Raw genomic sequence first — 14967 nt, forward strand, 5'->3', positions numbered from 1 at the left:
ATTTGACTAGGCTAGCTTAATTTCTCATGACAAAGGTTTAGCTCTGCAATACATAGGGGCGCTTGAAATACAGAATATCAAAATTTAGATTTGGCTCTTAACAGGGATATGAGTGATTTTAAACTAAGTGACTCTTATTTTGGTTTTCTCAGACGAGAATCTCATAATTTATTCATTCCCAAAATAAATTCTATGTCCCTAGCACATTCACAACATGATACGATTTCTCGACCCCTCAGATCAAAAACATTCTGTGCTAAACAAGCTTTATTTGAAATTGAACAACTGTGACGTAGTTCTCTGCTTTGTTATTTATTTCACTTGAAAGAATCTTAGTCGCTTGTCTAGATTCTAATTGAGTACATCCTTAGTCGTTAGATTCAGTGGCTGAACTTTTTTGATTTGGGTTTATCAATATTTTTTTAACCTGTTATTTTATTTCCGCGTTCATAGCTTTTTAATTCTTCCAGTTTGGGTTTTGTTTCATTTTTATATCCACGATGTTTTTTTTTGGATTTTTATTCATATTATTCTTTTTTTATGGTTTAAATCATTCTTATTTTCACCCACAAAATGAGAACTAGATTTCTTCAAGGGGGGGGGGGGGGTACTTTCCCTAATGTTGCTGAAGAAGGGAAGCATTTGTCTTGTTCAAATATCCGTTTTTGTTACATCCTCTATTTTCGTTGGCCTTATAAAACTCCACTTCAGTTTTCTTCTCTTTTGTTTTTTTTTTTGTAATTTTAATTGCTGGTGGAATTTTCCGGAATCACTGGATACACTTTGCTTTTGTGACAGTTGTGAGTTAAGTTACAGAGTTACCTTTTTTGTCAGTTTATCCTTGTGGCAGGTTGTTTTTTTTTTATTGTTTTCTCAGTGTAGAGTTCTCTAGTTAAAGTGTTTATATTATATGTTTATTCATTTATTACGTTGCTAATATTACATTTATTTTGTAAGTGCTTAGGTCACAATAGATGCTTAATGCTTGATGTTTGATGCTTATCTTTTCTTATGCTTGCTTGTTTAATGTTTGATAGAATACTCTACATTGTTTCTCAGTATTGTTTTGTTTTCGTGATTTAGGTCAGCCATGGCATGTAACTTCAACTTTGTCTTTCCATATTTACATCTTTCCGTATACGTTTTCGTATACTTTTTTACATTCATTTTTATACAATCCTAAAAAGGGCTTATCCCAGATTTGCCTCTCAATTACTCGGACTATCTGTCTCGGCTTTTTCTACAATTAACCATGTCTTGATGCCTACTGCAAAATACTTGATTTTAATTCAAAAAAATTGAATTGAAAATTTTTTCCTTTCAATTTTGAATTTAATTTTAAAAATTTAACTTTAACGGTTAATTTTTACGAAACATATACAGTAAAAAAAACGTAACTGTATACGTTTTTGTCCTACTCATTTTGTATATACTTCTTTTTTTATTCAACCTTTCCAAATATAATCCATTCGGCTATTCGGGAAATTCGGCTCGTCATGGCTTGTGATAGTTAATCAGAGGAAACGCTGTAGCGTTGCCTATAGTAAAGGCCATACGGCTCCAATATTTTATTATTTATTTATTTTTTTTGCCCAGAGGCACTTTATACGGAAGGGGTCGTCGTAGAAACTTCAAAGGGGGCTCATTCGATTGGAAATCGAGAGTTTAATGCCCTTTATAATAGTCGAAAATGATTGGAGGGCAACTAGCCCCCCCACGCCCATCATTCCTCCAGACACATCCAATCAAAATTTAGAGATAGGCAAAATATCTAAAAATTTGAGATATAAGGTTTTTATAGAAGGCGATGCCCTAGCAAAGGCCATACGGCTCCAATGTTTTATTATTAATTTTTTCTCAGAGGCACTTCATATGGAAGGGGTCGTCATAGAAACTGTAAAGGGGGCTCATTCGATTGGAAATCGAGAGTTCTAGTGCCCTTTTTAATAGTCGAAAATGATTGGAGGCCAACTAGCCCCCCCACGCCCATCATTCCCTCAAACACATCCAATCAAAATTTTGTGATTGCCATTTCGTTCAGCGTAGTCGATTTCCAGATAGAAAATATATTTTTGAGGAGGACATTCCCCCACAACCCTCAGGGCAAGGGTTTTAAGTTTTGCCCTGGGGGCATGTAAGGTTTTTATAGAAGGCGTTGTCATAGAAAATTCAAAACAGGCTCATTCAATTGAAATTGAAAGGGATAGGGCCCTTTTTAATAATTTAAATTGCTTGGAGGGCAACTACCCCCCCCCCCCCCCCCCACGCCCATGATTTCCCCAAACACATCCAATCAAAATTTTGAGATAGCCATTTTGTTCAGCGTAGTTGATTTCTAGTTAGATAATATGTTTTTAAGAACGACATTCCCTTAATGCCCTCAGGGCACGGAGTTTAAGATATGCCATGGGGGCAAATAAGGTTTTTATAGAAGGCGTTGTCGTAGAAACGTCAAAAAAGGCTCATTCGATTGGAAATTCAAAGGGCTAGGGTCCTTTTTAATAGTCGAAAATGATTTGAGGGCAATTAACACCCCTCTCACGCCCACCTTTTCCCCAAACACATCCAATCAAAATTTTGAGACAGCCATTTTATTAAACATAGTTTTAAGTTCTGGAAATTAGGTCTTTGAGGATAACAACTCCCCCACAGCCCTCAGGACAAGGGCTGTAACTTATGCCCTGGGGGCATATAAGGTTTCGTATAGACAACGTTGTCGTAGAAACTTCAGAAAGGGCTCATTCGATTGGAAATTTAAATGGCTAGTTCCCTTTTTAATAGTCGAAAGTGATTCTAAGGCAACTGACAACCCTTCCACGCCCACCATTTCCCCAAACACATCCAATCAAAATTTTCGTATAGCCATTTTGTTCAACGTAGTTGAAAGTTCCGGAAATTATATGTTTGAGCAGGACACTACCCCCCCCCCCAGTCTTCAGGGGCAAGGGTTATAAGTTATGCCCTGGGGGCATATATGGTTCTTATGGAAGGAATGCTCGTATAAACTTCAGAGAGAGCTCATTTGGTTGGAAATTGAAAGTTCTAGTTCACTTTTTAAGCGTCAAAAGATATTGGAGGGTAACCAGCTCCTCCCCCCCCCGAACGCCTTTTTCCCAAATGCAACCAATAAAAATTTTAAGATAGCTATTTTGTAAAAAGATAATTCAAAGGTCAGATAAGAAAAATTCCGGTGTTGACACAACCCACCAGGGCCCGGGGGCAGGCGTTGTAAGTTATGCCCTGGGGGCATATATGGTTTTTATGGAAGGGACCCTCGTATAAACTTCGAAGAGGGTTCATTTTATTTGAAATTGAACGTTCTTGTTCCCTTTTTAAGAGTCAAAAGAGATCGGAGGGAAACTAACCCCCCCCCACCTTCACGCCCTAAATGTATAACATAAAAATTTCGAGATGGGCATTTTGTTAAAAATAGTTCAAAGTTCTGATAACAAAAAACTCCGGTGTCGACACAGCCCCCGAGGGCCCGGGGGTGGGCGTTTTAAGTTATGCCCTGGGGACATATATGGTTGTTATGGAAGGGATGCTCGTACAAAAATCCTAGAGAGCTCATTTGATTGGAAATTGAAAGTTGCAATTCACTTTTTAAGATTCAAAAGTGATTGGAGGGCAGCTAGCCGCCCCCCCCCCCCATTCCATCTATTTTTTTCCCAGAGGCAGTTTTATATAGAAGGGGTCGTCGTATAAACTTCGAAGGGGGCTCATTCGATTGGAAATCGAGAGTACTAGTGCCCTTTTTAAGAGTCAAAAGTGATCAGAGGGCAACTAGCCCCCCAAGCCCTTTTCCCCCAAATACATCTGAAAAAAAATTTGAGGTAGATATTTTGTTAAAAATAGTTGAAAGATCATATAACAAAAACACCTTTACGTATGATTATTGCGTTAAAAATAGTTCAAAGATCAGATAAGAAAAACTCCCGTATCAACACAACCCCCCAGGGCCGGGGAAGGCATTGTAAGTATTGCTTTGGGGGCATATATGGTTCTTATGGAAGTTATGATCGTATAAACTTCAGAGAGGGTTCATTTGAATGGAAATTAAAAGTAGTAGTTTATTTTCTCAGAACGAAAAAGATCGGAGGGCAACTAGCCCCTCCCGCTCTCCACGCCTTTGGGCGTATCGGATGGATAAACCCATCCGATAAAAATTTCAGGTGACCATTTTGTTAAAAAAAGTTCAACCATCAGATATTGAAACTCCAGGGTCGACACAATCTGCCAGGGCCCAGGGATAGGCGTTGTAAGTTATACTCTGGGGATATATATGATTCTTATAGAAGGAATACTCGTATAAAATTCAGAGAGGGCTCATTTGGTTGAAAATAGAAAGTTCTAGTTCACTTTTAAAGAGTCAAATAGACCGAAGCTTAATCTAGTCCCCCCACGCCATTTTTCCACAAACCCATCCGATAAAAATTTTGAGATAAAATTTTGTTAAAAATAGTTCAAACATCAGATAATAAAAACTCCGAGGCTGACACAAACCCATTTTTTTACTTTGATATTGTTACTTTGATATCAGTTTTGATACTTTGATGAATATTTGATTTTTTTTTAATTTTGATTTTGAAATAAGAAATTTTTAAAAACTTTAAACTTTTTGCAATAAAAAACGAACAAAAATTAATTAAAAAAAAAACTTTCCGAAAAATAATTTTTTAAAAGAAAAGTAAAGGCCATTTTAAACTTAAGCTCAGCAGATACAAATATCTTTTAAATTGGCGCTTTACTGAAAACCAATTTTATGAAAATATTTTCTTTTGTACTTAATATTGAAAATAAACATTAAAATTATAGTAAAATTTTTAACTGGCGAGCTTCCTGTCATTAATACCATTATGCGTCCAACTTTCAGTCTAATATACTGGCACTGTTTAAAGTTTCTAGTGAAGGATAAGATGTCACTACTGGCAGGTATTTGGATGTGACTTCTTTTTCTAATTATAAAAAAAAACCAAACGCTTAATGTTCTACTGGCGCCTAACGGACCACAGATTATATAAAAAATATTTTCTTTTCTGGTTCTTACAGTATTGAAAATCAAAATACAATCACAGTGAAACAAATTCTTGAACTGATGGATCTTTCAACAATTAATATCATTATACATCAAATATTCAATTTGATTTTGTTTATACTTTCCAAGACTGTTTAAGACGCATATAGTTTTCAGTAAAGCGCCAGTGACACAGTAGGTTTTAGACTTTTACAATGAGAGAAGGAGGTTATACCCAAACTCTTGTTTGTGGTAATTTTTGTTCATTTCAAGCTTGGTTTGCACAATAAGTTTAAGTTTCACTCATTTTAAGATTTATCTATTCATTTACATGAATACCTTTTGTATGTTTGTTTGCATTGATTGTTTATTTAATTTCTGTTCGTTTTAAGTTTCATTTATATTTCAATAGGAAAATATTTTTTTTTCATTTTAAGCTTGATACTCATATTAAATCTAAGCATTAATCGCTTCTTTTAAGATCTATTTGTTCATTTATATTATTACTTGTTGTATGTTTTTGCTATGATTCCTTATTTAATTTCTGTTCGTTTTGGGTTTCATTTATTCTTTAATAGTAATTTCTGGTCGTTTTGAGTTTGAATTTTAAAAGTTATTTTTATCTGCTTAGCTTAAGTTTTAAATGGTCTTTACTTTTCTTTGAAAAACATATTTTTCGAAAAGTTTTTTTAAAATTAATTTTGTGAAAAGATGTTATCTAATCTGACCATTGTTATCTATCTAATTACTGCATACGACAACTTAAAAAATTCAGGTTCTTTATAAAAAAAAGTGAGTAAGTAAGTATGACGGTACTAGACCCTCAAGTTCCAAACCGGCGGTGTTGATCTCCATTTCGTGACCCTTCAGCCAGGAATTGCAGTTCGCACACCCTTCCAGCTTAGCTTCCCCAGATTCCTCCGGGTACCCATTTAGAGCTGGGTCAACTCTCGATGAGCTTACAGTCACGCCAATGACCCCCATTCCAAACCAAATAGCCGGCCACGCATGGAATCGAACCCGTGTCCCTCGGACAAAAGGATTCCCAACCCAGCGGGCCAACCACTTAGCCAGGACGGCCCCTAACGCCTCCCTAGCATCTTAATATTCTATTCGCATGTTTCTTGAAATTTGTTAAGTGTCCGTAAACCTTTGCCAAGGTTGAGGGAGCTGGTCTTGCGTAAGCGGAAAAGAGGAAAAATATTTTTTCTTCGGTCCTCATAACATAATATATGCAACGATTGCTTTCTTTTTTATGCCTGTTGTCTGACTGATATCTGGGCACTTAATAAAATAAATCAACAAATATATAAGCGAATGAACCCATAGTGTATTTTATGGGAAGGACTATGCTTCTTACTTACCTAAGCTTCTCAGCTTCAACATTGTCATCTTTCGTAATTCCTTTTGATTTATAGTACAAGCAAGGAATGATCCTGAAAAGTAAATCGCCTAAAAAACGATCTGACAGATATTGTGGACCTATGTTCACAGTCCATCAACAACACTAAAAAAGGTAATTGCAAAGAAAAGTCAAAAGAGATGTGCCTCTCACACACCAAAAAAAAATAATGAAGATTAAAAATCAAGAAAATACACCTAAAAAAGCTTCACATGTAGCCGTTATACGAATCCACTTCACATTTAAATTTAGGCAATTTATTAGTATTTGTGTATTATACCGACCACACCCCGGAAGTGAAGTTAGGTTAATCCTAATGAAATATACCAAAATATGATGAAAATATAATACTTTAGCAACAAATTATGGAAACTACAACAGAGAATTATGGAAAGCAGGCCGCCCAGAACGCATAGATGTCAGCAAGAATCGCATTGAAAGGAGCTCTGCCTTCTGCCGTCAATGCCGCCCGCCGCATGTACTCCGCTAAATACGATTATAACTAATGACAGGCTGTATCTCGGTGCCGTTTATTCCTCTACTTTGCGGAACCCCACATTCTCTCTACTCGTTGAGTAGATGTGCCAGTTTCTGGACCGACAAAATTGTAAGTGTGGTTTACAGTCAAGTGTTTGAAACCCGCTTGCTCCAGCTCAGGTGCGTTGTAGCCCCTTCAAAAATCGGAAATGATTGTTGATCCTGGTCAAACACTATCCACTATCACTATATATTGCAAACTAAATGAGTTTTATGACTATGTACAAGTGACACTGTCCAAATGTTGTTGTGGTCGATATAATACACAAGTACCTATTTATGAATAACAAACTCAGTTATTACAATTTCGGCTGAATAGAAATGAGGAGCCACCTCCTGAAACTCCTCATTCTAAATAATGATTAAATAAAATGAGACAAAATACAATTGACCCAATCCCATTACATCTTGTTTTAAGTATAGGACTTTCAATGGAGTTTTACTTATTCTCTTGGATATTAATCATAGTAGGCTACAATTTTTAAATATTATATATTTTTTAAGAAAATAATAATATTTTGAAATGGGAAAGACATACATACTTTCCTGATCCACGAATCTTACCAACTGAGGCAATGGTACTATTAGCGTAAAAGCGTTGATATTTTTGAAGGGGACGAGTGAGCCAAAAGTCCCCTCCCCCTGCGAACGCGCCTTGTTCTGATGTTTGAGGAACTAGCTGCAGTATATCTAGCTCGCACTTTCTAGAAACAAGAGACACTAATCTTAATATACCGTTGGTGATTCAATGACGACTAAAATGTGAAATACCATTTAGTTTTGGGCACAATGAAACGGCTTGGCACGGAAAATATAACTAAAAGCCTGAAATACTAAGACCAGTTTAAACAACATAGAAAAATTCAAAAATGCATAAAAATAACAAGCACCACTGAAATTATAAAAGCAAATATTTTATATTTAATAAACATAATTCACAAATATTCAATAAATTTAGAAACTTAGAATTCGAACTTTCATGCTTAGAATTTTTTCTAATCTTGGACAAGGGATAAATTCCAGGATATACAAGTGCAGGGATAAATTCAACCCAAAGCTTTTTGCTGGCAAAAAATGTTTGGCATTGCAAAGAAAAACACTTGTTGGTCAAAACCGTTAGCAACAATGAACCCAATAACAAACTACTTTATCATTAAAAACTCAAAATACAAACTAAATAGATGAAGTCGAAATCTGATATTGAGGCATACCCAGGTAGAAAACGCTCGATGTGAGATTGAGATTCAAACAAGATTTCTTCTGAAGCTGTAGATAACAAAAAAAGAAGGAACACATCAGTGCTTCCAATGTGTAAGGTTTTGATAGGCTTTGATTAAGAATTATCTTTCGAATTAACCATTAAACATCTCTCAATGATGTTTTAGTGCCCCACTAGCGGCGACGAAAAAAAAATCAAAAAAAAAGAAGAAGGAACACATCAGAGCTTCCAATGTGTAAGGTTTTGATAGGCTTTGATTAAGAATTATCTTTCGAATTAACCATTAAACATCTCCCAATGATGTTTTAGTGCCCCACTAGCGGCGACGAAAAAAAAGAAGCAAAAAAAAGAAGAAGGAACACATCAGAGCTTCCCATGTGTAAAAGTGATTTGCTACGCTGCTAAAGATGAGAGACTGTATTTCTCCCACATAGTTTTTTCGGCTACAGTGATCCAGTGGGGCAGTTTTCATTCCGATCCACACCATTTTTGGGGAGTTCCAGGCTATTTTTCAAAATTCCCGAAAATCTGTTTTTGCAATAGAGTGTTACCGATAAGAGTATCAGAAATAACAGTCACCATTCCTGAAGTAGCTTTAAAGGGCGACTCTCTTTTTGTTCCTTCTCATTTGAATTTGCAATTTGGACCGTTTTGTGCTAGCTCGTGGAAACATACCTTTGATTAGAATGTCTAGACTCTTAGGCTACGTTTTTAAATTTAAAAGCTAAATACAAATTATAGCATACCAAAACAATCAAATCTACTACTTCTACTCCACTTCTGGTTGTTGCCTTCTAAAGAAATCGGTCAAGCACAACAGATCTACAGGGTACCTGTAGGAAGAATTATAGACTTTGCCAATCCCAGCTTCGTCCATTACAGAAATTATCCCCTCAATATTGGCTATACGACACGGAAAATCCACAAAAATGTAGTTTTTCTCAGATGACCATACAGCTTCAATGTTGTTATCATTTATATATTTTTGTATGACCTAAAATTATTTGGTTGGTTTCAATAATCAGTTTTAGACAACAAATAGCGCTTGAAGGTAAAGAGTTGGGGAGGATACTTATGAGCACAAATGATTTTGGCTAAATATGACCCGAAAAAAGGAAATCACTGAATTTGATTGAGATCAGCATCATTTATTGTGGACGACTCTTCCAATTTCCTAAATACGACCCAAAAAAAGGAAATCACTGACTGAATCAGTGACAAAATTACTGACTTCGCTGGAGACCAGCACCATTTACTGTGGACAATTCCCCCAATTTCCTGAATACGACCCAAAAAAAGGAAATCAGTGACAAAATTACTGACTTCGCTGGAGATCAGCACCATTTACTGTGGACAATTCCCCCAAGTTCCTAACTACAACCCAAAAAAAGGAAATCACTTACTGAATCAGTGACAAAATTACTGACTTCGCTGGAGATCAGCACCATTTACTGTGGACAATTCCCCCAATTTCCTGAATACGACCCAATAAAAAGGAAACCACTGACTGAATCAGTGACAAAATTACTGACTTCGCTGGAGATCAGCACCATTTACTGTGGACAATTCCCCCAATTTCCTGAATACGACCCAAAAAAAGGAAACCACTGACTGAATCAGTGACAAAATTACTGACTTCGCTGGAGACCAGCACCATTTACTGTGGACAATTCCCCCAATTTCCTGAATACGACCCAAAAAAAAGGAAATCAGTGACAAAATTACTGACTTCGCTGGAGATCAGCACCATTTACTGTGGACAATTCCCCCAATTTCCTGAATACGACCCAAAAAAGGAAATCACTGACTGAATCAGTGACAAAATTACTGACTTCGCTGGAGATCAGCACCATTTACTGTGGACAATTCCCCCAATTTCCTGAATACGACCCAAAAAATAGGAAATCACTGACTGAATCAGTGACAAAATTACTGACTTCGCTGGAGACCAGCACCATTTACTGTGGACAATTCCCCCAATTTCCTGAATACCACCCAAAAAAATGAAATCACTGACTGAATCAGTGACAAAATTACTGACTTCGCTGGAGATCAGCACCATTTACTGTGGACAATTCCCCCAATTTCCTGAATACGACCCAAAAAATAGGAAACCAATGACTGAATCAGTGACAAAATTACTGACTTCGCTGGAGACCAGCACCATTTACTGTGGACAATTCCCCCAATTTCCTGAATACGACCCAAAAAAAGGAAATCAGTGACAAAATTACTGACTTCGCTGGAGATCAGCACCATTTACTGTGGACAATTCCCCCAAGTTCCTGAATACGACCCAAACAATGGAAATCACTTACTTAATCAGTGACAAAATTACTGACTTCGCTGGAGATCAGCACCATTTACTGTGGACAATTCCCCCAATTTCCTGAATACGACCCATAAAATAGTAAATCACTGACTGAATCAGTGACAAAATTACTGACTTCGCTGGAGATCAGCACCATTTACTGTGGACAATTCCCCCAATTTCCTGAATACGACCCAAAAAATAGGAAACCACTGACTGAATCAGTGACAAAATTACTGACTTCGCTGGAGATCAGCACCATTTACTGTGGACAAGTCCCCCAATTTCCTGAATACGACCCAACAAATAGGAAACCACTGACTGAATCAGTGACAAAATTACTGACTTCGCTGGAGATCAGCACCATTTACTGTGGACAATTCCCCCAATTTCCTGAATACGACCCAAAAAAAGGAAACCACTGACTGAATCAGTGACAAAATTACTGACTTCGCTGGAGATCAGTACCATTTACTGTGGACAATTCCCCCAATTTCCTGAATACGACCCAAAAAAAAGGAAACCACTGACTGAATCAGTGACAAAATTACTGACTTCACTGGAGATCAGCACCATTTACTTTGGACAATTCCCCCAATTTCCTTATCATCAGCAATAATTGGAATGTTTCTAGAAAATAATTATAAACTTGAAGGCTACCCGGAGGAATTTCAAGTCTAACACAATAAGTTCTTACTTGATGCAGCGTTTTTGTATATCTCTTCATTTTTGAAAAATCAAAATATTTGAAAATAATCATTTTTGGGCAAAAGTTTCTCTCAATGAGCAGCGCCAATAAAAGTGACCACATCCACTGAAAAAATATGAATATTAAACAGGTACAAAGTATACGATTCCCACTTAAAAACAGTTTCAAATGATAAAACATAGCATTAAAAGCACATTAAACAAACTTAAATTCTATTTCCAGGTTTTGAATGCAATTTAATTGCAAAATAATTCCCTCTAATAATTCAAATGCACGTTAGTAAATACATGCAGTGCTTGTCAGTAATATAAATGAACCACTAGTCGCCGCATATGGGATGTTCTAGTGGGAATTTCTAAGACTTTATTAGGCAAAACTTCAAGTATCTGACGGAAAAATGTCTCCGACGCATAGTTTCCAACTATATAGAGACCAAATTATATTGAGCGAGCCTTAAAAGGCAAATAATGACAAAAAGTTTAGTTTTCGTTAAAGAAATACCGCTTTTCAAAGCTAAAAGAATAAAAAACTATAGAAAAAAATCCTACGATCTCTACCAAATTTTTATTCTTATAAATTTTCGCTTTCTAATGAAACAATTTAGAAGTGTCTGAGTCATCAGACCACTTTAGTCCCAGAGGCACTTTAGGTGGGGGGGGGGGGGGAGCAGAGGGGGCACTTGCCCCAGACGCAGAAATTTTAGGGCGCAAAATTTCAAATAAATTATTTAACGGTTATTATTATTTTTTAATTTTTAAGATTTTATTTTTATTCAAATAAAGCAGAGGGAGCAGTTGACATTAAGTAAAATCAAATTGAATCCGAAATTTTCATTTTTCCCACTTTTTCAATATCATTCCTTGAAAGTTTAAGTAAGCCTACCAAATCTAATCAACTTTACTGGTTTTTTTTGTGATATTTGTATTCAAATTTTGTTTGAAATTTTTGGAGACAGGGGACCGGGCCTAATCAAGATTTTGCCCTGGGCAAATGAGAGGCCAGAGCCGCCACTGTTGAGTCCTTAGTTTTATAGATTACGAGTAAACGCTAGATTCAGCCATTAGAGGAGCTTTAAAGATAGTTCCATCCTTCTTTGGAAGGGATTAGTGTTGTGTACAAGAATAACATTGCTGCACGTTAAGGTAGGAAATGAGGTTAGTAGCTGGTCTCGTGCTGAATCAAAAGTTAAGAATGGTTGTGTTTTATTTCCATTTACATGGATTAATTTATAAAACTTTTTCCACAAAATAAGTTTTTCAAAGAAAAGTAAAGAACTCCATTAAACAAAAAATGAGAAAAAATAAAATCAAATAATCTACCAAGCGTGAAACTACCACAAATCAGCATTGATAAATAAATGAATCCCACAACGGACAGAAATTACAATAATTAACCGAGTCAAACTCAAAACGAGCAGAAATTAACATAAGTTGGGCGCAAAACCCCTATTCCTTCACAAGGCCAGAACAAAATTTGCACTATACTGGAAAAATATAAATGTTTTTACTTTAATAACTTTAATAAATCAAATAATATTAATATTTTTATTACTAAATATCAGTGTATTTATATTGAACTGACAATGCATATTCATTTGTATTTTTTCAGTAAATTGAAAATTTTGTTCTGGCCTTGGGAAGGCATAGGGGTTTTGTGCACAACTTATGTTAATTTCTGCTTGTTTTGAGTTTGACCCGGGAATTTATTGTATTTTCCGATGTTTTTGGGTTTCATTTAATCGTCGATGGAGATTTAGGCTTAGTTCACTTTTCGTAAGATATTTGACATTGTATTTGCCCCATTTTGGTTTAATAAAGTTTTTTACATTACGTTGAAAAACATGTTTTGTGGAAAAAGTTGTTTTAATTTATTTCTGTTCCTTTTAGTTGGACATAGTCTTTTAGAGAGATGAGAAAATAATTATCCACATTTGTTCCTTTTTACAAAATTTATAGTTTGGCCAGTTATTTGTGTGATGAAGAAAAATTTTCAGCAGTTTATAGTAACATACATCCTTTTAAAAATCTGGACACAAATAATGCTGTTTATGTAGTTTAATGCCTCCTCTAGTTGACCTAAAATGGAAAACTTGATACCATTCGCAAAAAAACCTGTTTACTTTCTTTGATAGCTTGGATACACTTACGCTATTTTGATTTGGTTAAATTTTAAGAGCAGAAAAGGGAGGGTTGGCGTGGGAGCGGAAGGGGGATTAGTTGCCCTCAAATCACTTTAGACTATTAAAAAGGGCATCAGCCCTTTCTATTTATTGAATGAGCCCTTTTCGAACTTCCCACGACAACTCCTTCGATGCGAAGTGCCCTGGTCTAAACAACAACAACAACAAAAAATAATCCATTATACCCCCTTCGATCTTTACAATAAAAATGTCAAGCCTTCCAATCAGTTTCGACTATTAAAAAGGGCACTAGGCCTTTCTATTTCCAATAGAATGACCCCTCTTGGAAACGACAACGCTTTCTATAAACGCCTTATATGCCCCCAGGGCATAAATTAAAACCCTTACCGTAAAGTCTGTTAGGGTGGTTGTCATCCTCTAAGACCGAATTTCCAGAACTTTCAACTACGTTAAACAACATGGCTATCTCAAAATTTTGATTGGATGGGTTTGGGGAAATGGTGGGCGTGAGAGGGGTGTTAGTCGCCTTCCAATCACTTTCGACTATTAAAAAGGGCACAAGCCCCTCCAATTTACATTTGAATGAGCGCTTTTCAAAGTTTCTACGACAACTTCTTCGATACGAGGTGCCCAGCTCTAAAGGAAAAAATTAATAAATAATACATTGAGCCAACATCGTTCTTATATTCCCCCAGCGCATAACTTAAAACCCTTGACCTGAGGGTTGTGGGGGAGTGTCCTCCTCTTTACTCAGTCCCCGTTTCTTGATTCGTTCCCGAGTGTCCCCGTTCTTTACTTAGGTAACACGATCGTGCTGCCTATGATTTATACAACAACTTTCTATATAAAGCTTATATGCCCCCAGGGCATAACTAACAACCCTTGCACTGAGGGCTCTGAGGGGTTTATCATCCTAAAAGACCTAATTTACAGAACGTTCAACTACGTTGAACAAAATGGATATCTCAAAATTTTGATTGGATATGTTTTGGAAAATGGTAGGCCTGAGAGGGGCGTTAGTTGCCATGGGCGTAAGGAGGGGGGGGGGGGGCAGCTGCCCCCCTAGACCTTCAAATTTAAATTAGATATTGCTGAAAAAGCAGATGGTTGGAAAAGCAGTTGATAAAAGGCCCTCCATCACACTATCGACTGCCCCCCCCCTAGACAATAGCCTGCCTACGCCCATGCTAGTCGCTACCAAATCACTTCCAAGTATTAAAAAAGGCACTAGCCCTTCCAATTTCCAATTGAATGAGCCTTTTTGAAGTTTCTACGACAACGCTTTAAATAAAAACTTTATATGCCCCAGGGCATTACTTACAACCCGTGCCCTGAGGGCTGTGGGGGGAGGGGTTGTCATCCTTAAAGACCTAATTTCCAAAACTTTCAACTACGTTGAATAAAATGGCTATCTAAAAGTTTTGATTGGACGTGTTTGGGGAAAAGGTGGGTGTGAGAAGGGGTTAGTTGCCCTCAAATCACTTTCGACTATTAAAAAGGATATTATCCCTTTGAATTTCAAATCGACTGAGCCCTTTTTCAAGTTTCTACGACATAAAGATTTCAATAAAAACCTTATATGCCCCCAGGGCATAACTTATAATCCTTGCCCTGAGGGGTGTGGGGGAGTGTCCT

General features: G+C 36.6%; 1 protein-coding gene across 4 annotated transcripts in view; it reads right to left on the reverse strand.

The window, feature by feature from the left end:
- The window catches only part of LOC148952462 (uncharacterized), a 172973-nt gene that overhangs the window by 74919 nt on the left and 83087 nt on the right, over positions 1-14967 (reverse strand). For all 4 annotated transcript variants that reach the window (XM_089088962.1, XM_089088963.1, XM_089088965.1 and 1 more), the window contains 2 exons: positions 9006-9166; positions 6379-6450 (listed from right to left, as the gene is read on the reverse strand). In XM_089088962.1, the coding sequence (XP_088945088.1) occupies positions 6379-6450; positions 9006-9166 (233 nt within the window). The remainder of the gene's footprint in view (positions 1-6378; positions 6451-9005; positions 9167-14967) is intronic.

The sequence above is a fragment of the Artemia sp. Qi Xiang Cuo genome, chromosome 5 (assembly GCF_049724085.1).
Source record: "Artemia sp. Qi Xiang Cuo chromosome 5, ASM4972408v1, whole genome shotgun sequence".
Taxonomy (NCBI): Eukaryota; Metazoa; Arthropoda; class Branchiopoda; order Anostraca; family Artemiidae; genus Artemia; species Artemia sp. Qi Xiang Cuo.